General features: G+C 44.6%; 1 protein-coding gene and 1 long non-coding RNA gene across 8 annotated transcripts in view; both read right to left on the bottom strand.

The window, feature by feature from the left end:
* Positions 1-6,266, bottom strand: part of COL26A1 (collagen type XXVI alpha 1 chain) — a 168,473-nt gene extending 162,207 nt beyond the window's left edge. For 5 of the 7 annotated variants that reach the window (XM_042025973.1, XM_042025971.1, XM_042025974.1 and 2 more), the window contains exon 1: positions 5,808-6,265. In XM_042025973.1, coding sequence (XP_041881907.1) covers positions 5,808-5,959 — 152 coding nt within the window. In that variant the 5' untranslated portion in view covers positions 5,960-6,265. Of the gene's footprint in view, positions 1-5,807 lie in introns of all 7 variants that reach the window. The other 2 variants (XM_042025972.1, XM_042025978.1) reach the window with 1 other exon arrangement.
* A 2,176-nt stretch (positions 6,267-8,442) lies between these two features.
* LOC121663569 lies at positions 8,443-16,113 on the bottom strand. The gene is made up of 4 exons (XR_006015678.1): positions 15,906-16,113; positions 15,494-15,565; positions 9,451-9,560; positions 8,443-8,564 (listed from the first exon to the last, which is right to left on the bottom strand). It is a non-coding gene; the product is annotated as an uncharacterized LOC121663569 (long non-coding RNA).
* Between the last annotated feature and the right edge of the window lie 6,684 nt (positions 16,114-22,797).

The following is a 22,797-nucleotide window of genomic DNA, read 5'->3' as shown; positions in this document are numbered from 1 at the left end:
TACAGGCAACACTTCCACCCAGGCACACTCTTCACTTACACATCTGATCAATTCCAAGAGAAGGAAAACACTGTTTGTCAAAACCAGCCAAAGCACCAAAATCATGTAATAAATTACACATTGACAAGCAATCATTTCTCCCAAAAAAAAGGAGGTAAGAAACAAAACCAAAAAGGAACAACATCACAGTTCCTACTCTTGCTGGTTTTCTGCAGGACTCTAATTCAGATGAGTGCTACACTGTGCATAATTACACTAAGCAAGCGATTTAGTGTTATTCAACTATATAAAAAGATGAAAAATGTAAGGCAGTAACCAAATTAGTAGCATTAGCCTTTTTTCCAATTTGCAGCTATTATCGTCAACAGAATCTTTGTGATATCTAAGTTGGCACAGGCTGGCCGTATGCTCAAAGATTCAAAATAAACATTATGCCTCAGTGGAAGTAGATTTAAGCACTGTCTAGATCTGCCTAATTAAAAGTGAGTCAAGAGCTTTGTGCATATTTCAGAAATGCAGTTGGATGAATTTTTGTATTATCCTACAGGAAAGGCATCTATGCTTTATAAACCAGTAACATTTCCGGACATGCTGGAGGTCTAATGCAGGAAAGGGTCCATTACCCTGACCCAGAAGGCCTAAAGCACTCTATGCTTTCAGTTTTTCATTGTTATCTGAAAGACAGTCTTCATTTTTCCCCCTTTGTCAAGACACAGCCCAACAAAACAAAGATGTGAGTGAATATTCTATGATCCCAGTGTCACAGAACCACTCCCCAGGCAAAGCTGTGACATTTCTAACCTGACTTGTTTCCACTAGGACTTTAGCACACTAACAAGCTCAACTTTAAACTAAAAAATAAGGATTATTGAAAGAAACATTTGTTAATTTATCCAAGGGGAGCACAAGTTCACTGGCACCCATTGTTTTGCCTTTCTGCTCCCTTTTTTTTTCCCCCTCGAGATGGTAAATGAAACCTACCTAAGAGGAAATTATTCACACAAGCAGCTGGAAAGACAGGACAGCAGATTTCCTACAGGAATACAATTTACTGCAGTAGCTACAGCCACATCTGGTATTTAAAAGCCATTCCAGTGTCACTAGACCCTTACACTACCATTGGCTCCACTGCTAATTGCATTGCAAAGTTACAGCCCTGAACCCCACGAGTCAGATGAAGATCATATGGCTGCAGAGTCCAGGGAACAAACACCAGATAGTTCCAGGGTCTGGTGATGAGCTCAAGACCTTCTGACCTCTTGGTTACCTGGGTCGGGCACTTCAAAGCTGAATTAGAGCAGAGGACTCAGCATGACACAAATCCCAGTTTGTTTGCTTGACATCCTCACAGTCCACAGCAAACCAGAGACTTCAGGCAATGAGCAGACTATTAGGTGATGGAGGGAATGACTCAGAGAGCAAGATCCTGTCACTAAAAGGAGAACCACATTTGGCCAATATGTATAGTTTTATATTCCACACCCACTTAAGAGTCACGAGAGGTTCAGAATTTGAGGCTGAAATAAGGTTTAAGTCATCTTTCTCTAGTGAGGAGAGAATTAATAAAAATCCATCAGGAAAACTCCAGATACAATTCTGAAGACATTCTGACAGACTGCATAAATAGGGATACTTATTCATAGACCACCTTTTAGTACTAAGAACAGGCTTCTATCACATAAAGAGACCCACAGTATTTAAAAGCACTAAAACCTCACCTCAGAGGCTGGAGGTTGCTACATTACAGTGCAGTTGTGCTGGGGAGGGGAAATTCCAGCCCAGCATATGTGTAGCTGTAGGGCCAGACTCAACACAGGCAGTTATTTTGGAAAGAACACATCTACCTACAAGAGGTCCACCCAGACATCTTGATCTTGAGAGCCAGACATTCAAGTGACCTGTTAGGAAACTGGTTCCTGAAGGAATAATTGACAGCATATTTCAAGCACCAACACTTTGGGTTTCTTGGGGAAGCAAGACAAGCTGCAGTACTGGAAAGCTGATGTCTGTTTAAATATCATTCCCATGTCAAAGTATCTCACAGAGCATGTTTAACTATTCCGTGGAATCCACAGCCAAGTGATGTGCCCTCTGACATGGAGTAAACCATTGGTAAAGAAGCAATTGGATCCCAGGTCTCACTCTCCTCAGCTGTGCTCTGAGGCACAACAAGATACGAGTAAAGACCACCTGGCCTTCCATGTCAAAGCCTCTGCCTCTGGCAGCCAAATACTTAGAGATTCCAGCTGACAGATATTACTTTCCTCTCCATATCCATCCACAAGAAACATCACTGCTGTAGGAAGCACTGGGAATTACTGTGACCAAACGTGTAATTACCATTAGAATGTGGATAAGAATCCCTATTCGTATAGTCCTGTCATTTGTCACATCATGGTTCTAATGCTCGTTAGCAGGAAGAAGTTTTTAGGCTGAGAAGTGTTTTGAAGACCAAACTACCACAGTTCGACTCACATCCACCCCAAATGACTTTTGTGATAGTATTGTAATGATCCCAGTAAAAAAAATTATCATCCTACATTGCTTTTGGGTTCATGTTTTCAGGTTTTCTTTCAGCCATCTCCACTTCTCATCCAAAGACGTTTCCAGTCTAAGCCCTGCATCTACTCTCAGAAGTTTCTCACTCCCACAATTAAGCTCACAAGGGCTCAGTGCATGACTAATTAGAAAGTACAGGAAAATAGAACGAGGAGTTGGGAGAACACCAACCCCAAAGACGACTAACACAGAGGCAGGTGTTCCTTGACAACTGAACTACTTCCAGCATGGGAACAAGCTTCCCTTAACTCAGTTAGCAAAGCTCCTCAAAGCTTGGAGGACGATTTCTCCTTGGCAGGCAGCCCCTCCATTCTTATGCTTCCAGAAAGGCCCTCTTCCCATTCATCGCCTTAACACAGCAGCAAGTTCAAAATACATGCACTGAATGGGAATTTCAAGCTAAACTGTGAGGCTGTTGCAGTCTATACAATGCCAACAGACACTGCTGCCTGGATTTCAGTCACTAGCCCTCGCACATCAAAAGTTCAAAGCAATTCAAGCACATGCAAAGATAGACTGCAAGTGTCTTTGGTCTAATAACCAAGACCTGTCAACTGAAGCCAACCAGATGACAGAATATTCATTTAAAAAAGAAAAAAAAGGCAACGAAGAACACATTGTTCCTTCAGAACAAGTATTCCATGGCTTCACTTTGAAGAATGTGAATAATCGTATATTTTTCCTCCAATTTTCCCTTCACCACTACCCCAAGCTTTTTACACTGTCCAGGGCTGTATTTTTCTGGCAGGAAACATGTTCAGCAGTCCTCAGAGCCTCAGGAGCCCATCTCTGAGCCAGCCTTCAACCTAGATACCAAGGGCTGTATCAGCACAAAGGACTCCAGAAATTTCCCCTTTTGGAGAAATACAACTCTTATGACAAGTTAATTTTTAAAAACTTGATAGCAGATTCCCAAACAGCTCAATCACTTGTTGATCAAGGACAGGAAAAGACAACTGCAGATGATGCAGTTGTGTGTCCTGCATCAAGGAAACCTGTCATCCATACAGCATCACATCAGTATGTGCTGCAATGTACCAACACCTGGAACTGCAGCAGGAATTTCAAGGCTCTGTCCCTGCTTATTTTTGACTCAGGAAAAGTGCCAGAAGTCACTGGACAAAGCACACACTGGGAAGGTTGAAGAAAAGAAGGTGAGAATGGCCATATAGTGCCATGAATAGCAATCACCTTCCCATCATCTTGGCTCCTCCACAGTCTCTCCAAAGCAGTGGCCAGAAAGCTTTGCTGTAATGGAGCTGCTGTTGCTTCACATAAATCAGATGCTACCAAGATCCCCTTGGTTTTGATGGCAAAAGGGACACTGAACAACATAAAAACCAGACTCTGATTCAGACCTTGAAAAAAGGCTTCGCACCCACATAGATCAGTGTTGGACTTGGAGCAAAAGCCTCATTCCTCATGGACCATATTAAATCCAGAAAAGTCCAGCTAGCCCAACCTGAAGCTGCACCCGGCAGGAGACTTCCCTCAAAAGTCCAACACTGTGGCTGGGGAAAGTTTTCCCACACAGATTTTCCCATCAGAAAGTGAAGCTGTTAGACATTTGCCAACAGCAAAACTTCACCACTCAAGGGGAAATTAAAATATACAAAGATTGCTTCAACGTGTGATATTTGACTGAGCACTTGAATTTTTCTTTCACAACATCCACTGGTGCTTTTTTCCTCCCTTCAGTTTTTTACTTCCCCTTCTGCATTAAACTAGAACGGAAGATTCTCACATGGCAAAGTTCCATCAGACATAAAAAATAAATTAAGAAAATCTACCAGCCTTCCCCAACATCATTGTTTAAATCAGGTTTATGTGGTTTTACACAACGCTTTATAGACTTGAAGAGGGACACGTTCCCCTGACAAAGCATCACCTATCCAAACCACTGAGGCATGGGAAAACTGTGCAAGAGTGTGAACTGGGGAAGGTCTTTGGTGAGCAGAATCCACACTCATGTAAGCGTGGTAGCTCTGAACAAAGATCTGCAGGCTAATAGATATGTAAGACAAATGACATGTGGTTCTCATTGCAGCTCATGCTTTGGGAAGGGGGTACCTTGGAAGAGATCCAGCTGGGATAGGTTTATCCCATTACTCTCCTATAATTTTCTGCCGTTTCAAACCCTTTGACAGTTGCTGTAGTTTAACATCACACCCCCTGCAGCCCCAGGCCTGTCTGACAGCGCAGCGGACAAAGCCACCCCCCCTCGGGGGGGAATCCGCACCATATGCGAGCCCCGTGCAAGGCACAGGGCTGGTGGCCGCCCCAGCACCTCCGACACGTAAATCCAGGGTGTTCATGCCTTTTCCCGATCCCCAGCCCAAATAAGCGGTGCTAACAGAAGCACTCCTCCACAGCAGCACAACTCACGCAGACTAGGTATTAGCAAGGGAGAAGGAAAAGAGGTAGAGACAGGATGGACGAGCCCTGAATATTAAATCTAAAGTCCGCATTTAAGGGAATGACAGGGGAAAAAAAGAAAATAGTGAAATTCAAGAACAACTGAAATCAGGTTAAGCCACTCTCTTGCTTTATACAGTGCAGCTCATTCATCTGAACAGCTGTTTCACCTCTAGAGAAATACCCAGAGAAAACAGAGGGGAGGGGGAGAAGCCTAAACTGTTTGCTCTACTGAAGCAATAAGATACAGTAAATCAAACCTGATTTTTATTAAGTTTATAAGAAATTGGGTTTGGGTGGGGGGAGAGGAGAAGAGTGGGAGGTTTGGTTTTAAACAGCTACTTGGAAGTTGCAGCTCTTGAAGAGAGATCTGTAATTAAGGGCTTTCCTTTGTTGAGCTGAACAAGTTTCTCCTCGCAGCCGAGGGCTATAACAGTTCCCTCTGCCGGCATCCCCAGTGTCCCGGCTCAGGAGGTTTTCCTGCTCCGCACTGTGCAGGGGCACGCAGCCCCGGCAAAGCCCCTTCCCCTCCCCGACGGGTTGGGCGCGGCAGGGGGAGAGTTTGCGGGCTTCATTTATCCCAGCTCAGCTCCTCGATTCCCCAGCCGCTCCCTGCCCCAGGAGGCGGACACTGCTGCGGGCAGGTAGGGAGCGTCCCGCACCCCACTGAGGATGCGGGCAGCCCAGCCTGGCTCGCCGAGGGCCAGCAGCCCAGCACGCCCCTGCACCCTTCGAGGGACTGCTGCCCGCGGCTTTGCCGTGCCCGTTTGTCCCCCCGGAGCCACCGGCGGGGCGCAGCCTCCTCGCCCGGAGGCGGACCCGGTCTTACTCACCGGCGACTGGCGAAGCCGCTGCCCGGCGAGCCGGAGCTCTGCTCCGGGTAGTTGTGCTGCAGCGTTGATGCTGGGAATTGATAGAGGAAGCCAGTGCCCAGCGCGCATCCATGCAGGCAGCAGCACCAGGACAAGAAAAGAGCAAGCTGCATTTTTGCAAGAACGGGGTTTTCCTACCGCCTCCCCCTTTCCTTCTTACACTGCACGGCAGGCCCGGGGCCACACCGTGCTCCCCCGGCCGGGGTCACGGCAGGATCCCACGGCACGGAGGTGCCCCCGGGAGCGGGGAGCACGGGGCAGGGGTGCCGGAGACACAGGGATGGCTGCTCCGGCTCCCAAAGGGAAGCCCCGTCCTTCGGCAAGCCGAGCCCCGGCGGCGGCGGCTGCTGCCCGCGCAGGGGGTCCGGGGCCAGCGCGGCTCGATGCTCCCAGGGCGCACACTCAGCCCCGGATGCCTTTTCAAATTTGGCGAGGTTGGCCCGACTCCGTCAAAGGGGGCGTGGGGCTTCGGCGTTAACCCTTGCCAGGCCTCGCGGCAGACCCCGCTGCGAAGGGGTTCCGTCGGGGCACAGGAGCTGCGGTCCCGCAGGGCACGGAACGCGCGGGGCTGCGCCTTGCCCGGGGCACAGCTGGGAGCACCCCGCGGGCTGGGAGCGCCCGGGGAGCCCCAGTCCCCACCCCAAACCAAGGCATCACACACACCCATGTGTTTCCCTGATTAACCGAGAGCCAGGTCGAATGGAACCCACTGCTCAGCAGTGCAGCCCAAATACCCAAAAGCTGGTGCCTGCTGCCACGTTCATAGATAACTTCGGCTGCCGAAGTTACACATATAAAGTAGGAAATAAGTAATTTTTAAGACACTTCATTCACAAGGTAAGCGGTGAGAAAGTGAGCTCTGCTTCACCACGTGCATCTTGCTCATTCTGGCATCACTCAGGTAGAGACAATGGTTTAGTGGTGAACATGACAGTGTGATGTTGACTGTTGGACTCGATGATCTTAGAGATCTTTTCCAACCTTCATGATTCTATGATTCACACACAAGCACTCCCTTTGCCACCAATTCCCACAGACCCCCTTGGTTTATTACCCAGGATGGCCCTGAGCTTGAAGAATTGCACAGTCAACCCCAGGTGGGAGGTACATTTTTGCAGTTGTAGAAGGATGTGGATGTTTTGCGATGGCAGCACCCCAAGAAGGAAGGCAGCAGCAAGACTCCCTCTCTGTACAGCAGCTGAGTTTGTGTTTGAAACCCTTGTACATCCCCCATTTTACAACAGTGTCACGACCCCATTTGCTGGCTCAGTGTCCCCTTCCCAGCTCCAGAGGAACCTGGGCTGTTGCAGCTCACTGACTGGGCAAGCAACTTCTCTGCACCAAACATGTCAAGCAGGGAATTAATTTTTAAGATGACACAACTGTCTTTCTAAGTTTTTACCCTCAGATCCTGCAAGCTCACGATACCCCCTCTGCACCTTCACTGTTTGTGCAGTCAGCCAAAGACAGCCCTGATGTACCACTGAAAGCAGGTCTCTTGCTAGGGTATTCTAGGGGCCCAAAGGCAGAGACCCTCTTCCCTCGAGGGCAATACAATCCCTGCAAGATGCTTCAGCTGAAAAACGTTCCCTACAAGACACTGGGAAAACCCAGTATCTTGTATCTGGCATTTGCCCCCAGCCACAGGTGAGCACCTACCCCTTCCCCCATGGTGCCCACCTCCAGAGCTTGCACACAGAGATAAATAGCCCCTGGCTGGAGCCTGTAACCAGACAAGTTTAGACTGCAAATGAGGCACCAGGTTTTTAAACAGCCGATGTCATTAATCACTGGAGCAAATCACACAAGGAGGCAGAGGTGCAGCTTGCACTGCAGCTCAGCACAGCCTCCCCGGGCTGCCCTGCAGCTGCTCCCGGCTGTCCCAGACCCAGAGCTGGGGTGGGCAATGGACCTGCACTCTCTGAGCCCAAAGGGACCTAAAAGATCTGTTCCAGCAGCACTGGACCGCCAAGCCCGCTCAGAAACAGACACTATTTATTTACAAAAAGCCCTCAGTGCCTGAAGCCAGGACATAACAGGGCCCTCTGTCCCCAGCCCTGGCTCAGAGCGGCCTGAGCACTCTTCCCTTTAGAATCCCCTCACCTCCAGCAAGGGGAACATTTTTCCTTCCCTTCTCTCACCCCCAAGAAAGCACACAGCTCCCAGAAACTCACCCTGGCATGTTCAGCCTTTCAGCCATGCTGCTCAGTCAGTCCTCTGGAAACTCCTCCTCAGCCTGACAAGGCAACAAAAGAAGAGACTTACTCTCTGCTCTGCCCTTTCAGCTGGACTACAAACCACTCCAAATTCAGTCTTCTCCTAGAAAATGAGTCAGGAAGAGCAAAACACTGAGCAGTTCTCTGAGACCCCCTCCCCTTCAATCTGGGTGCTCATCCTCAGCTCTGTGTGCACAGACAAAGTGGGTGCAGCTGGACCTCCACCCCAGCAGTTCATTGCAGCACCAGACTGGATGTTGAGGGCAGGGTTCAGCCTTTTGTCCCAAACACACCTCCCTCTCCTGACAGGCTCAGATAGATCATTTATCAACATTATTTAACAACACTGAACAGCACCAGTGGCTTTCTGACCCATTCTCCTGGCCTGGGTTAGACCCTTCGGAAGCTCTTCATAGTCTTCAAGTCTTAACTTTCCAAAAGCATTTTATTTTCGGCTGCATAGAAAATTTGCTGCTTCAGCCTTCACTGATTTTGCAAGACCCTAGGAGATATTAAACACAGGTGATTAGACGAGACATGATTCTGGCAAATTATTAGAGACATCTGTAGGAAGCTAATGGTCTTCCTATTTCATGAACTGAGAGAGTGGAGACCAGAGGTCAAATGACTTTGCTCAAGACTGCAAAGAGCTAAAGACAGAGCCAGAAACAGAGCTCAGATCTCCAGACTCCCATTATTTCTGCCCTGTCCCTAGCGCACACTTGCTTCTACTCTGTATGGCTGATTTAAAATGAAAATGAAGAATTGACTTCCAAGCGGTTTCTGGAAAGAGAGAAGAAAGGGTGATATTGTCTACTGTAAGGGGAGAATTAAAGATGACATTTCATTTTAGTCCTTTGGATATGCGTAATATAATCAAACACAATAGCAGTAATAAATGAATTTTTTTTCTCCCCATGGTGCTTACGAGTGCAACATATTCTAACAATTTCTCAAAACTATGTTGATAAATTGGAAACACAGTGATGGAGGTAACAAAGACAGCCAACAAAAACATAATCCCTTCAATTTATCAGAGCGACTGGCTTTGAGAAGAAAACCCTTGAAATCTGAACAGTCCTATTCTTATAAACCAGATGTAATATATTTAAAATAGAAAGCTACACTTTGTATGCCTGTGCATAAGCATGTTAATTAAAGATCTGCCCTTTAGCCCTGCAAGCAGGGCTAAATAAATTATTTGGATGCATTTCACCAATTCAGTTCAAGATGAAAGAGGCAGATGCACACTGGAAAGCCATGACACAGGGCAGCACTGGGGGAAATAAGTAAAGAGGTAAGGGGCAGGTTTTCATTTACCAACCCTGTGAGATTTGCTGTCATAAAAAAGAAATCCTTGGAGAGCTGTCCTCCTGCACTCTGCTCACCTGCTAAGCAAATGCCAGCCTTACACTGTCATGTCAGAAGAATAATCCATTGGACATGGATCATGCGGGCACATGGAATGTGTTTCAGCTTCCCAGTCCATTGGGCAAATCTGAGACGAAGATATCAAAAACTGTTCTGAAAAAACATCTATAATTTCTTTAACCATACACACCCTGCATGCAAGCCAACCAGTAAATGAAGTGGTGGAAAATACAGACAATAAAAGGAATAATCAAAATTTAGTCTGATTTTTGTTCGGTTGAAGGGGAAAAACTGGGATGATACAGCAAAAGAGGGATCTGTGGCACAAAAAGGCAGAAAAGCACTGTCGTACGTGTAAGCAGACTGCAGCTCCACAACCGAAATGCCATCTCAACTCTTCAGCACCACTTAGAGTATTACAAAAGTCAGTAATTAGCCGAAAAAAAGAGTCACTATGTTGTTAGAATCATGGCAAACAAATTTTGAAAGGCCAATCCCTAATATTTTTGAGTGCACTTTTCATGTGGATACTAAGAAGAGACAAAAGGAAAAGCAGCTTTGTTCTGGTTGATAAAACCTTGAAGAGCTTTAGAATTATGAAGTGTCCTTTTGAAGCTAGAATGAAGTCATTGATAAGATCACCTAAACTCAAAAATAATTTAGATAAACCCCTTCTAGCTTCCCAAAATGCCTAGATCATTGTGATATACAAAGCATTCAAGAAACCTTGGAAAATTGAAAGAGATGGATAAGAGGTTAGTAACAGTAAGAGTTCAAGACCTCTATTATAAATTAAATTATAAGATTACTAAGGTTATTGCAACACATCTATTACTGGGGAGTCAAACTAAACCTGAGCCAGACTGAAAATTTTATGGGACTATGGAGATTTTTCTTTTAAGCTAGTAGATAGCTATTGTGTGACATTTCTTGCATTTGACCAGGAATAAATCAATTACAATTCAAAATGGAATAGAACTGAAAGAAGTCTCACACAAGGAGTTTAGCATACAGCAAACATGACAGACAGTGTTATTGTGTGAAGCATTAGAAATTATTTAGAAGTCATGAGTGGCAAAATTCATTGACCAGAGATGAGAACTTTGCCTGAGTGAAGCACTTGTGTGGGTATTATACAGTTATACAGGGGATAAAATAACTCAGATTGAAGCATAATTCAGCAGATGGAAAATGTGATGACTCAACTGATCAGCAAGACAATGCCTGTGTCTGGTAGAATTATACATACTCTGAGCATTATTGTGTCCTGGGAAAAATGATTTATGTCACCTTTGATGTCAGGCACTGATCTGCACAGGCACAGGGAGTTTGTGGACACACCCTTGATCCATCAGAATCATCAAGAATGCAGTAGAGCAGGGGTGCACACAGGTGTGATACAGACAATGCAGAAAGGCTACTGCACTCAGACCTGCCAGAGTAGAAACACATTCAGAAGTAGCCAGGAAAGACTGTAAGAGTTACCTAATCCTTCTTCCTTCTCCCAGTAAGAAGACAGGATCTGTTATATATAGATTATTGTTGGCACAAATTTTTCTGCCCTGTTCTGAAAGATCTTAAGATAGAAAGTCTCCGTGGTCATCTGAAAACATATTTCAAATGTTTGTGCTCTGTTCTGGTAGGTTTTCTTAGCATCCAACCTCATTCTGGTTTACTGCAACTTAAGCTCTTAATGGCTCACTTTTTTTCATTATGGATATAGAAAACTATTCCTCCTCTCTTTGAAGAGATTTTTAATTCTTCAACATAGTTTAAAAAATGTTTTAATAACATTCCTTGTCTTCTAGAAGCAAAATAATGGCAGTTTCTCCAGGTCACGTCAGATAGTTCTAATTCTTTCTGGTATTTTACTCTGGATTTTCCAACTATTCTATTCTCTACATCTATTTTACAGTGTCCATGACCTATATTTCTGTGGAATACCACTGTCCTGCTGAGGATTTGCCTTTTTGACATCTGTACATCATTGTTAATCCATGTTTAGTTTGGGATTCTCTACCTTTTCCACAGAACTGCTAGCCTGACATTCCTTCATCCTGTACTTTCTAGTAAAAATTATTCCTGCCAAAGCATAGTGCCCTGCAGTTGTCCTTAATGAGTTTCATCTAATTTTATTCAGATTATATCACCAATTTGTCAAGATCACTTGAAATTTTAATCCTGCCTTCCAGTACTCTTGCATTCAGTTCCAGCTTTGCCTCATCTACAGATTTAATAAGTATGCTCTCACTTCTATGGCTGAGGTCACTAAAGAAAACATTGGGAGGTCTGTCTCCATGTCTGTATCCTCAAACCATGTTCCTGTTCATTAACTGTTCATTAAACATCACTGAGTCACTGATCTTGCTTGATGCTGTACAGGACATAAACACTGATAATATAAATTCTCCAGACCACAGAGAATCCTGAACTTCTACAACAAAACAAAGTACTTTGTAACATGCAGTGGAACAGCTACCAGAGACCAGGCTGCAATTTTTATTGGAGTCACTGACTATAGGATATCCAGATTCGATGGGCTTAGCTGATTTGAAAACCTGTCCTGAGTCATGGACTCCCTGAATCTCAGAGAAGGAAGGACTTTCATGACCAAGGAATGTCTCAGTTTTTTACTCTGGCCCTGAAATTCTCCTACTTCTCTTCATTTCCCCATGGCCCCAGGTTGCTCGACTTGAGGAACCCAATATGAGTGGGAGTCTGAATTCCCCTTCTGTACTGTGCAAGTCACATAAGAGATAGTGGGCTCATTCCCTTCCTCACAAAATACACAAGTAAATGCACACAAAACAGATAAGAAAGGAGTTATGGAAATAAGCACCCTCATCCCAGCTCCTGCACATCTGAGGCACTGCCACCTGCCCTGTGAAATCAAGGAAAACAACTGGTGGGGATGCAAGTGGAGAGACTGGTGTCCCCTTTCATCTACCCAGAAAATCTGAATGTTCTAGCCATATTTTTACAGCTTTTATTGATTTTTTTTTTTTTTAAATCTCCTAGGAACTTTCTCCATGGGCCATGACAATGAGGCCTAACCACAACAGTCTGCTTTTCTTAGCTGGCTTTCACAGGGCCCCTAGAAGTTGGCTTTGGTCCTTCAAAAATTTGTGGGCTGCAAGCTGAAAATTGCTGCACTTGGTCCCATTGTATATGGACCACCACGTCCACAGCAGGATCCTGTCCAGCTAAGAGCTGAAATTGCCTCAAGTATTTTCACCTTAGGTGTCTGCAGTCAAGGTGGATTAACAGCAGCCATGTGCTTTCTCCCTCTTCTCTCCCTGCCTTTTTCCACAAGCTCCTTACCTGTCAGCCCTCTGTCTTCACATTGCAAACTTTTTGTGAGTCAGTGCCTCCCTGCACCATCCTTGCCCATGGACCTACCACACAGGCTGCAGGACCTTCCTTTTCCTCCTTGCTGCAGGTGTTTCCCAGAGCCTGCTCCAGCGTGGCTTCCACTGTCTGTGTGTAACTGTCCAACAGTCACAATCCCATTGTCACTCTCCTATTTTCCTTACAGTTCTATCTTCACCTTATCCTGCACATTCACAGGATTCCTGCAGGATATCCTGCAGATTCACAGGACCCCTCTGATAACTGACATTACATATTTATTGGAGCATTCACATGAACCTCTCCCTTCTCTGTCTTCATTCTTTTCCTAAGATCCTATTTTTCAATTTAACTCTTCTTGTTTTCATAGACTTTGTCTGTTTCAATGTGATTAATCACCTTCATTATTTTAAAATCATTTAAAATCACTGCAAGATCTCTTTTTAAAAAAGATAATACCAAAGCTCTTCAGTCCTGCTTTATAATTCAGAGCTGAAAGGCACAGTATTAATGTCATTTTTCCTGCTTTATCCCTTAATCATATCCTCCTTAGGTAGAGTGAGCAGTACTGAAAAGAGCACTCTCAACAAGAACTCACCAGTGGTTTAGGTAATAACAATAACACCTTTTTGATATATATTCTGTTCTTACTGTAATGCAGCCCAACATCCTGTTCAGTTGTTGGGGTCTTTTTTTTTCTACAGCTGTGTGTTAGGCTGGGAGCTCTGGGGATTATTTAAAGAGAATATTTTCCAGATTTATCAATTTACCTTTATGAACATTTTGGTCTCCTCATTCTAAGGGGAGCAATCATACAAGCAAACGCCAGCACTGTTCAGTGGCACTGTCTTGCTCTTTAGCTGGCTCTCTACCCAGTCTCCTCTCTTGAACCTGACAGATCCCTCCATGGAAGCAATAAAAAGGCAGCTAAGGTGCTAAATACGAAAGATTGCAGGCATTAAAGGATAAAGTCACTGCAAAGCAATAGGTTCCAAGTATTTCTTGGCTAAGCACATGTACACTAATGCTAGCTTAGGTGTTCACAGAGTACTCCATTGTCAGCAATGGATTCCACACCTAATGGGCTTGGTTTCTAAAATCCATTCCTCTTCCAGGGCCTCGCTTCCATTTTTAAATGACCCAAGCTGGAGCTACTAAATTGTACTTTACAGATATCCAGCTCCACACACAGAACACAAATCTCTTTTACCACAAGAAATGTTCTTCATCTCTCTGTTTTCTCTTCTGCCTAAGGGAGATCAATCTCTCTACAGACGCAAAACCAATCCCCAAATAATCCTTTGGGATTACACTGGCTCACAGCCCCTCATGCCACAGGGTCTCAGGCAGGAAGGATACATGGACTGTCAGTCTACACCCAGAAAGAATCTGGTTGAACTCCCTGACCTACCAGAGCCATCAGGAAATCTCTCGGTGCCTCCCTTTGTAACACAGGGTTCAGTGCTCTGTTATGTATCATGGCTATTGTAAGGATAACAGGAATGGAATTAAAAATGACATGGTATAAATAGTAACAACAATGAAAGAAGAGAAATAAAAATAAAAGCAGCAAGATGAGATGTAATCTAAAGAGAGATATAAATTGTTCTTTGGCAGAAAGGAAATTATAAAGTCTGCAAGACACTATGAAATGTTTAAACTGATTGTTGCCCAAAAAAAGAAATAAAAGCTTTTGACCAGACTAAGGAGATTTTTGGTATGTGATGGAATGGTAGGACAGGACTATCAGCCTTGCTGTGTGCCTGGATAGAAGTGGCTCCCAGCATTTTTTGGCTCAATTCAGAGCATTTAACTCTCAGATTGTTGTAAGAAACCCAGTGCAGTGCCCCAATGTAGGGTGATGCCCTGTTCTGCATTGAAAACAGGTGTTCAGCTGGCTGCATTCTGGTGCAGCATAAGAAATTTGTCCCAGATTTTCTGGACATGATCTCTAGGTAATACTTGCCCTTTTTTTCAGACGTTTCAGTAAAACCAGATAATTGTTCACGTACTGAGCCTTCCCTGAATGGACTGACAATAGATTTACAGAGCTGAGCTGTAGGTTGGGCAGGGGGGCGATCCTGGCCAGTGTGCATGGGAGGTGAGTGGACTTTGGTGCTGTAGTTCTGGAGCATTTCTGGGAACAACCACAGTTTGTTGGGACCAGGACACTCCAGCTGTGGCTGCAACCTACAGAGGTGCAGTCCCTGGCTGGGGATACGGAGAACAACAGCCTTGATAACCCAACCACTCATTTCCATCGTTTTGAAGCTGTGTTAGGTGAAGAACTACATTAACAAAAACCCTCCACCGTGTTTATTCATGTTAAATGGCTTTGAGATACAGTTTCTTCGAAAGGTCCTCTACAATCAATCTCCATTGTCCTGTATATACTTGCAGAAGATAACAGCTTCATTAAAATATGGTGTGCTATTAACTGCAGTAAATATATAGCCCTAAACCTTAAAATGTAATGCAATTAAATAAGAAATATGAACGTAAGGAGGTTTAAGTGCAATCAACCACTGACATACACATTTGATTTGAATTAAAAAACACACACAGAGGGAAATAAAGGGCCTCCGTACATACTTGGATAACAGGAAATCCCCTGGACATAAAAATAGTGAATTTAAGAATGGAGAACATAAAGGTCTAGTTCAAATTAAAGATTTTATGACTGAGGACTCCATCAAATCTTTGAACACTTACAGTAAAGAGTTTGGAATGCTTCCAGTCCAATTCTTTATGTTCTCACAAGTGACAGATTATACTTCTGAACTTCTATGGCAAAAGAAAGAAAGAGTGATTGTATTAATCCATCTAAATCTGCAGGTTGCTAATTAAGATGAAAACTATAACAATCTGTGCTTAGGTGAAGCATAGTATTTTTATAACCCAGCTCAAGACAGCATCACTAGCTAAGCCAAAAGTAGATTTAAGTTCTCAAATTATTGAAGAACAATAAATAATGAACCACTTAAGACTACCTGCTCAACAATCTGTATTAAATATGAACTCTTTTATATAGCCCAGTCTACCTTGCTTTTTATATTTCCAAGACATTCCTCGTGCTGTCTAAAATACAGAGTACAACACAGTGACACAGTGCTTCAAACCTTACCTGCAGCAGTGGAAGGAGGTTCAGTCACAGCAGGTCTGCAGTGGCAGGCCCCGTTCAGAGGGCCAGTCTCACACACATGAGTTTCTGTAGCCCAGAGATATTAAGGAGGGAATTTCAAATGAGTTTGCAAGTGAGCCAAGCATTGGAAACTAATGCACCACTTTTACTAGGTTTTAAAGGGAATTGAGGCAAAATTATCAAGCCTAAATCTTTTAAAGTCTAGGGTGTTGTAGTGGTTTGGTCCAAAATACTCATTACTGTTTATCTGCTGTGAGATAAGAGTTAGGAGAAATGCAAAACAGGCACCAAACTTGGAAGAATATAAAGAAGTTTATTAACAGACCTAAAAGAAGAAGGAAAAAAAATTATACCACCTTCAGAACTCTCCTCCTCCCCCCACCTTCCTCCCTTCTCCCACTGACAATGTGAAAAGACAACCCTTAAGATGTTCAGTCTGTTTACCACTTCCATAATAACCTTGTTCAGTCCATTTAGAAAGAGAAGTCTCTTCTTGCTCATGCTATGAAAACATTATCACAACGAGACAGCCGCCCACTTCCAAATATTGTTCAGTCCATTTAGGAAGAGGAGTCTCTCTGCCTGCGTGTGAGTCCTTTCCCCCGACTTGCAGCTTTTCCCGCAACTGCTTTCGAGGGTCCACTCTTGAAGATTTTTGGGGTACAATTTTAAGGTTGAGCCGTTCAGAAACAAAAACAGAGGCCCTTCTCCTTCCCTGGGAGCAAAGGGTCTTCATCATCTTCATCTTTAGGACTATCTCTGGGAGCATCTCTACGGACTGAGGTTTTTCTCCTTTCCCGTTTGGAGCAAAAGTCCTCATCTGGTTCATCTCTCCCTGTCCAAACTTCTCATGAAATTACAGCTGCGTCAGCATCTGCCTATCTCAGCGCAGGTGCTTTTGCTCACGAATTGAACACTCCACCCCCCATATCTTCATGAAATTACAACAGGATACTCTGATATATCATAGCTTCACAACAGAATTTCAGCTTTAAGCATCTCCTCTCTCTCTTCCCTCAGGTTTTCAGCTCTTCACAGCAATGAAAAGGGTTAATCTCACCTCGGCCTTGCAGCTTTGCAGCTGGAATGTTGAATTTTTCTTATCGCAGTGGAGAGGGGGGAGAGCCGAGCTGCTCCGGCTGCCCACGGCAAGGCAGTGGGGGGGGTTCCACGGCTGGAACAGGTCCATGGCTTCAGGATGGCCGTGGCCCGGCCCGGCCTGGCCCAGGCAGGGCCTGGCCGGGCCCACTGGCCCCCACACGGGGCCTGCAGCCACCTGTCCCAGTGCCGGAAACGAGAGAGAGCTTGGAGGGGGCGTTTGCCTATTCTTAAATGTGGATCACAGAGGTGATCACAACTTTAAGTGGCTTAGAGAATTGTCCATATTCAAACTGGCCAGCTGATAGGTTCTGTCAGTTCCCAGAGGAAACTGTAAGCACCCCTTAGCAAGGACGTCCCTTCCGGGACTATGCTTGCTAACCTATGACAGGTGTAGAGTTAAGAATTCATCACTGCATCCAGGTACCTAAGCAAAGGAGCAAGGATTTTATTCCAGACTTCTCAAAACATACTAATTGCTGGTATAAATCTGTTGTCACTAATGGCATATTGCCAAGAGGTAATTGAGCCTTAAATGAAAATGAATGTGAGACATGCGAAAAGACAGCTGATTTGACCCAGGGTGTTAGCAGAAACATAATGCCTGGAAGGATCGTGGGGTTAAGGAACTCCTGTGCTTGCCCACAAACTCCAAAGTAACACATAAGTCAAACCAGAGAACGAAACTGAGAGAAAACAAAATCTTCCTGTCAGTGGGCTCTCCTCTCCTATAGGGCACATGGCAGTCTCTCTAAAGACACTACACACTGCTTTGCTTTCTTTCTATGAAGTCATTGAGGGTCTGGCCTTGAGTGAATAACCAGATCAGACAACGTTAATAAATGCCGTCTCTTCCCAGACCAACACGGGTGGCAAACACCACAGCTGCCAGTGAGAAACAAAGCTGACTTTGAAATCTTGTATTCAAAACAAAAAGCATACGGGTCTAATAGAAAAGGTTCCAAGGGCCCTTGTGAATCACACACAACAATTACCCTGTGATTGTCTTCTTTCAGTACTTTCAGGTCTGCCACCTCTGACAGCATTTTTACAAAATACTAAGGAAGATTTTTCACCCCGCCCAACAAGGCTGCCACGCTCCTTCTTTTAAGAGTAAAGGTTGCCCAACACATCCCAGCACAATACTCCTCATTTCTCACCATCAGGCTGTGTTTCTCTTTGCCTACCCTCACAAACAGGTATTGGGAACACAAATTTAGGAGGTCTGACTAACGGTATGAATTATGAAAGCATGCTTTAATTCCAGGTACATCCTCACAGAAGCCAAAAGAAATGGTCCCATCCTTGTCCCATTTGGCCACACCCCTGCTGGTCCTTTTCTGTTAGCACCAGCCTTTTGTGCAGTTTTGCAGTAAATGGGTTTGTGGAGCTGATTCTTTTATTTTCTTTTTTTAATTCCAGAGCCATCAGGCTAGTTCTCAATTTAATCTGTTCCATCTCAACAGGTAATTGGGAGGAAGCTGGATGGAGAACTGGGGATATAAAGGGAGGCAAATACTAATCTTTGAGTGGTGACACAAGTTAATGTCATATGTAAAAGAGCATATATCCAGTGTAAATTAGAGTTCAGGCTCTGTCAACAGGCAATGAAGACTCCTAAACAGATGCTTCCAATGGTAATCCAGAATACCTAAACCAGAAGCCTAAAATTAAACAGCATGAATATGACAAGCCCATAGTGTCTCAGTACTGTAATTCCCACAAAGAGCGGAGGGTCTATTTATAAATGCAAATGATCTGGGCTTTAGCAGACCTACTTTTGCTTAATGTTTTTTTTCCATGGAAAAACTGAAACCTTCCCCTGTGAGGGGCAGTGAAAACCCTCTGAAGGGTTCTCCTGCTAACATAATAAACAGCTGTGGGTTCTTTCCTCCTTAATGCTGTTTTTCTAGGGGTCCCTCTCTGATGAATTAGCATTCCCAGTAGATTGTGGCAAACAATCCCACACACCACATTTTAGGAAATGGTACTTCTTGGAACTGATTGGTTTGGTCTGCCTTAACGCAGGCAAGTTAACACCACATTATCAAATGGACTGAGGTCACCAACCTCCACCAGATGATCTGCTTGATCCTTTTCCGACCAAAAGAAAAAGAAAAAGAAAATGAAAAAGCTTGGATTCCTTACAGAAATCTGAGTGCTCCAAGCTGGAAGCAGTAGGCTTGGTCACTCACAGCCCACCCACCCACAGATCAAGATGGACTGGAACAACCTCCTCCATAAGCTAGAAAAGTGAAGGGGGTTGGGAGGTGGGAGGAAGAGTTTCATATTTCATCTACCACTTTTAATAGAAAACAGAATGCGGTGGGGGGTTGAAAGGAAAATGGCAAATCCCTGAAGATCCTAAGTGTTGGCCTTGCAAGCCAAAGCTGTCAATCACACCGCGTGCCCTCCAACTCTACTTCTTGAAAGGAAGGAAAGGAAGGAGGAACAGACTGGCACATTCAGCCACTAGGTGTTACTGTTGCTCCACGGACTTTAGAATAAGGAACACGTCTATCAGAGGCATCATCTGCAGCTGTACCTGAAGATTTAAACCATGGAAACGAACTCCTACTTCTGGATTCACATATTGCGACTCACAAATCAGAGCACTATGGTGTCTTTTCTTGGGGGGGCCATAGAGGCAGGCTGATGCTCCTTGGGTTTGTTTTTACGTCTCTGCTTTGTTTCTCCATCTATAAAATGGAAATAAAGATCCTCATCTCCCCTGGAAAGACTTTGAGGCCACAGATCAATCAGAGTTGAAGTCCTCGACAATCTGTTGGCATGAACAAAGCAATAAGGTTTTGCATTAGCTTTTCCTGTTGATTCCAGAATAGGTTTCCTGAGAGAGACTGAACCAAGTGTTGCCCTGCAGACTGGTGACAAAGAGCAGGACTCCACTGCACCCCTCTCAATGCACCTTAATGTCGTTTCCCTTTAGTCTCTTGCCATAGCTTCACCCTAAGATTCTTCCAGAGAGCAGCCACACTTCATCCAAACCATCATTTACTTAATCAACTGTGCTTTGAGCCCCAGAGACACATCCCTGCCCTGAGGTTCTTAAGCAACAAGCTTCGAGACTACAATATTGATTTTCTCCTTAATTTTTAGTAACAGGCTACAATGCTCAAAAATAGCTGTTCCTTCCTCTCAATTCCTGTATTCCATGCCTTGCCCCCAGGTGAACCAGTATAAATAAATGGACGATGTAATGCAGGTCCCTGTCTGCGCCCACTGAAGAGCTGTTTGTGCACACACACAATAAATGTCATGCAACACACAGCAACCAGGCAGAGCCTTCCCTTCTCGGTGAGCTGTGCCATGTGGTTGTACTTCTAACCCAGGCAGCATTTTCACACACAACCGGAGCGCTCCAGGGCATGTTTTCCAAAGTTTGGAAACATTGCTACAGTACATTAAACAAAGTACCAATACTGAGCTGCAAATGCTTATGAAAAAACTTTTTTGAGTTGTTTTCATAGGAAAATTTTTATGTGCCACATTAAATGAAATACAATGCAAACTTAAAATATCGCTCTCTGAAAGACTGAATGGTTTGCAAGTGCTCAAGTATTATCTGAAAGCTGGCTGGCATTACATTTTACTGCTGCTTCCAGTAAAACCAATGGGTCTCTACCTTGGAGGCAAATATCCTCTGATCTGCAATTCAGGCAAAAAGCATCACTTGCCCCCACACAGCAATCACTGTCTCTCACTCAAGTTCTCACTGGCATTTCTAGAGGGAAAAACTGCTTTATTGAAATGTTATTGATACCTTGCAGTGGCTTTTGGCTTTTGAAGGAAGAAGGAGGATTTTTACAAGGCAAATCACCTGAAGATGATATTTTTTGCTTGCTACCAAAACATTATGGTGGAAAACCTGCCATCTAATAAATGCAAGACATAAAGACCATTACCAGCATTGTCTGGAAGTAGTTCACTTACTGCTGGGGTTTTCTCTCTGCTGCAGTCTGACAAAGAGTTTTAAATCAGTGAAGGAAAATGATTTACACACGTGTGCTCTCAGCAAACTATGCACCAGGAACTAACATAGTTTTGCCCATATGTCTAATGCAGATGCTGATAACATCAAATGTGCTTGACTTAGATGCCTTTGAAAACAGTCACCCTAAGTGGCTTGAAAGCTTAATTTCCACTTTCTAAAGTGACTGCAAACCCTAAATCACATGGATAAATCCAAAAATTGTACCCTTAGTCAGCTATGCTCTCCTTACTCTTCAGTGGCTAATATAAACACACAAAGACCCTATCTGACACTCCATCTAAAAATTAATCCTAATTGCTTTCTGGGCAGCTGCACAAACAGCCAGTTTTACCCAGTTTCAGTTACCTCTTATGCTTTTTTTCCCCTTCTTCTGTGCTGCTGTCCACAATAGGACCCTTTATAAGACATTTCTCTTCGTGTGCTAGTGTCAGCTAATACCACATGCTAGCCAAGTCCTGGTTCTTCTCTCTGGGCCACCCTTTCTGTCTTTCCTTTGGAAGTTGCGAGTCTGAAATGTGGAAAACAACAAAGCTGCAGAAAGGATTAACTATGAGTTGTCCCAGCACACAATTCACAATGGTGAATTTGGTCCCGAATCACACACAAATCTTCACAAACAGAAAACACACATCCAGTCTGCTACAGTAGAATCAATTTCATGGGTAGTTGCAGCTACTGCTTTTTCATTGTCTTAGTCCCATGAACCTGAACAGAAAGGGTTTTCTGAAGTTTAAAATACTGTGTGAACATCAGGATGCCACTGCCACACTGAACCACTATAAACTATCCCTACATAAGGAGCGAAACAAAAAATGAGTCTCCACTGTGACAGAGAAGACTGTACCCCCTCAGTGAGAGCAGAGCATTTCTGGTTCACATTTATTAGCCGTACTGGTAATAAACATTTACATTGTGGTAGCGCCTAGAGGCCCTATTTGAAAGCTTGTCTAGAAGTGCTATTGTACCTGGGCACTAAACAGCTCTGAAGCAGCACATCTGTCTGCCAGATGTTTTATTTTCTTAGAAGCTGCCATTTCAAAAAGCCTCTTGCTTCCCCTAACAAGCCTTAATAAGAATCTTCAAGAGCTTGGCTTCATCATCCTCCCAAGGAGAATCTGCAGTTAAAATAGCAATGAAACAAGGAAGGAGAGCACTGCTCGAGCTAGTGAGGGACACCAGAGAGGTGCAGAATAGTCTGAAGACCACATTAACAGAGGACTCTGGAAAAGGGCACTGACCTCTGCCTGTTTCATCCCTCCAGGGCTGGCTACCAGGGCACTGGGGCCAACGCAGGAGGAGCATTGAATGGAAGTTGCCAGCATACCAGGGTGCACCAGTGGGCTTAGTGGTTCCTATTCCAACTTTCATTGACTTTTGGACCCTGAAAGGTTGCACAGAAATCGTGGGCTTTATCTTCTCATGGTTCAAAGTTTGGTATCCATGGGCAGAAAAATGGTCTGAGATGGACCTTCCACTTTTCTCCCACTTCTGCCCTCAGAGGCATCAGCTGCTCCTCCCCTGGTCAGTGCTCAGGGGTCACACACCTCAGTGGCTGGAAATCCTGTCCCTTGCTGGAAGCAGCAGCCGGGAAGTGCCAGGATTTCCCCCTTCCCAAGGCTGCCCTGGGCCAGACCAGGGGGTGGCTTGCGAAGGATCCCTTCGCTCTTTTGCTGTGACCGTACTCGCTCCAGCAGACCGACGAGCAGGCCGGGCAGAGCAGGGACACAGCGGGGCAACAGTGCGGGGACAGCGGGGACGAAGCAA

Source organism: Corvus kubaryi, unplaced genomic scaffold (genome assembly GCF_017639235.1).
Source record: "Corvus kubaryi isolate FWS band 111438036 unplaced genomic scaffold, C.kubaryi_AGA036_p1.0 37284, whole genome shotgun sequence".
In the NCBI taxonomy this organism is placed as follows: Eukaryota; Metazoa; Chordata; class Aves; order Passeriformes; family Corvidae; genus Corvus; species Corvus kubaryi.
The sequence above is the reverse complement of the archived record's forward strand: the minus strand, read 5'-3'. Positions and strand labels throughout refer to the sequence as shown.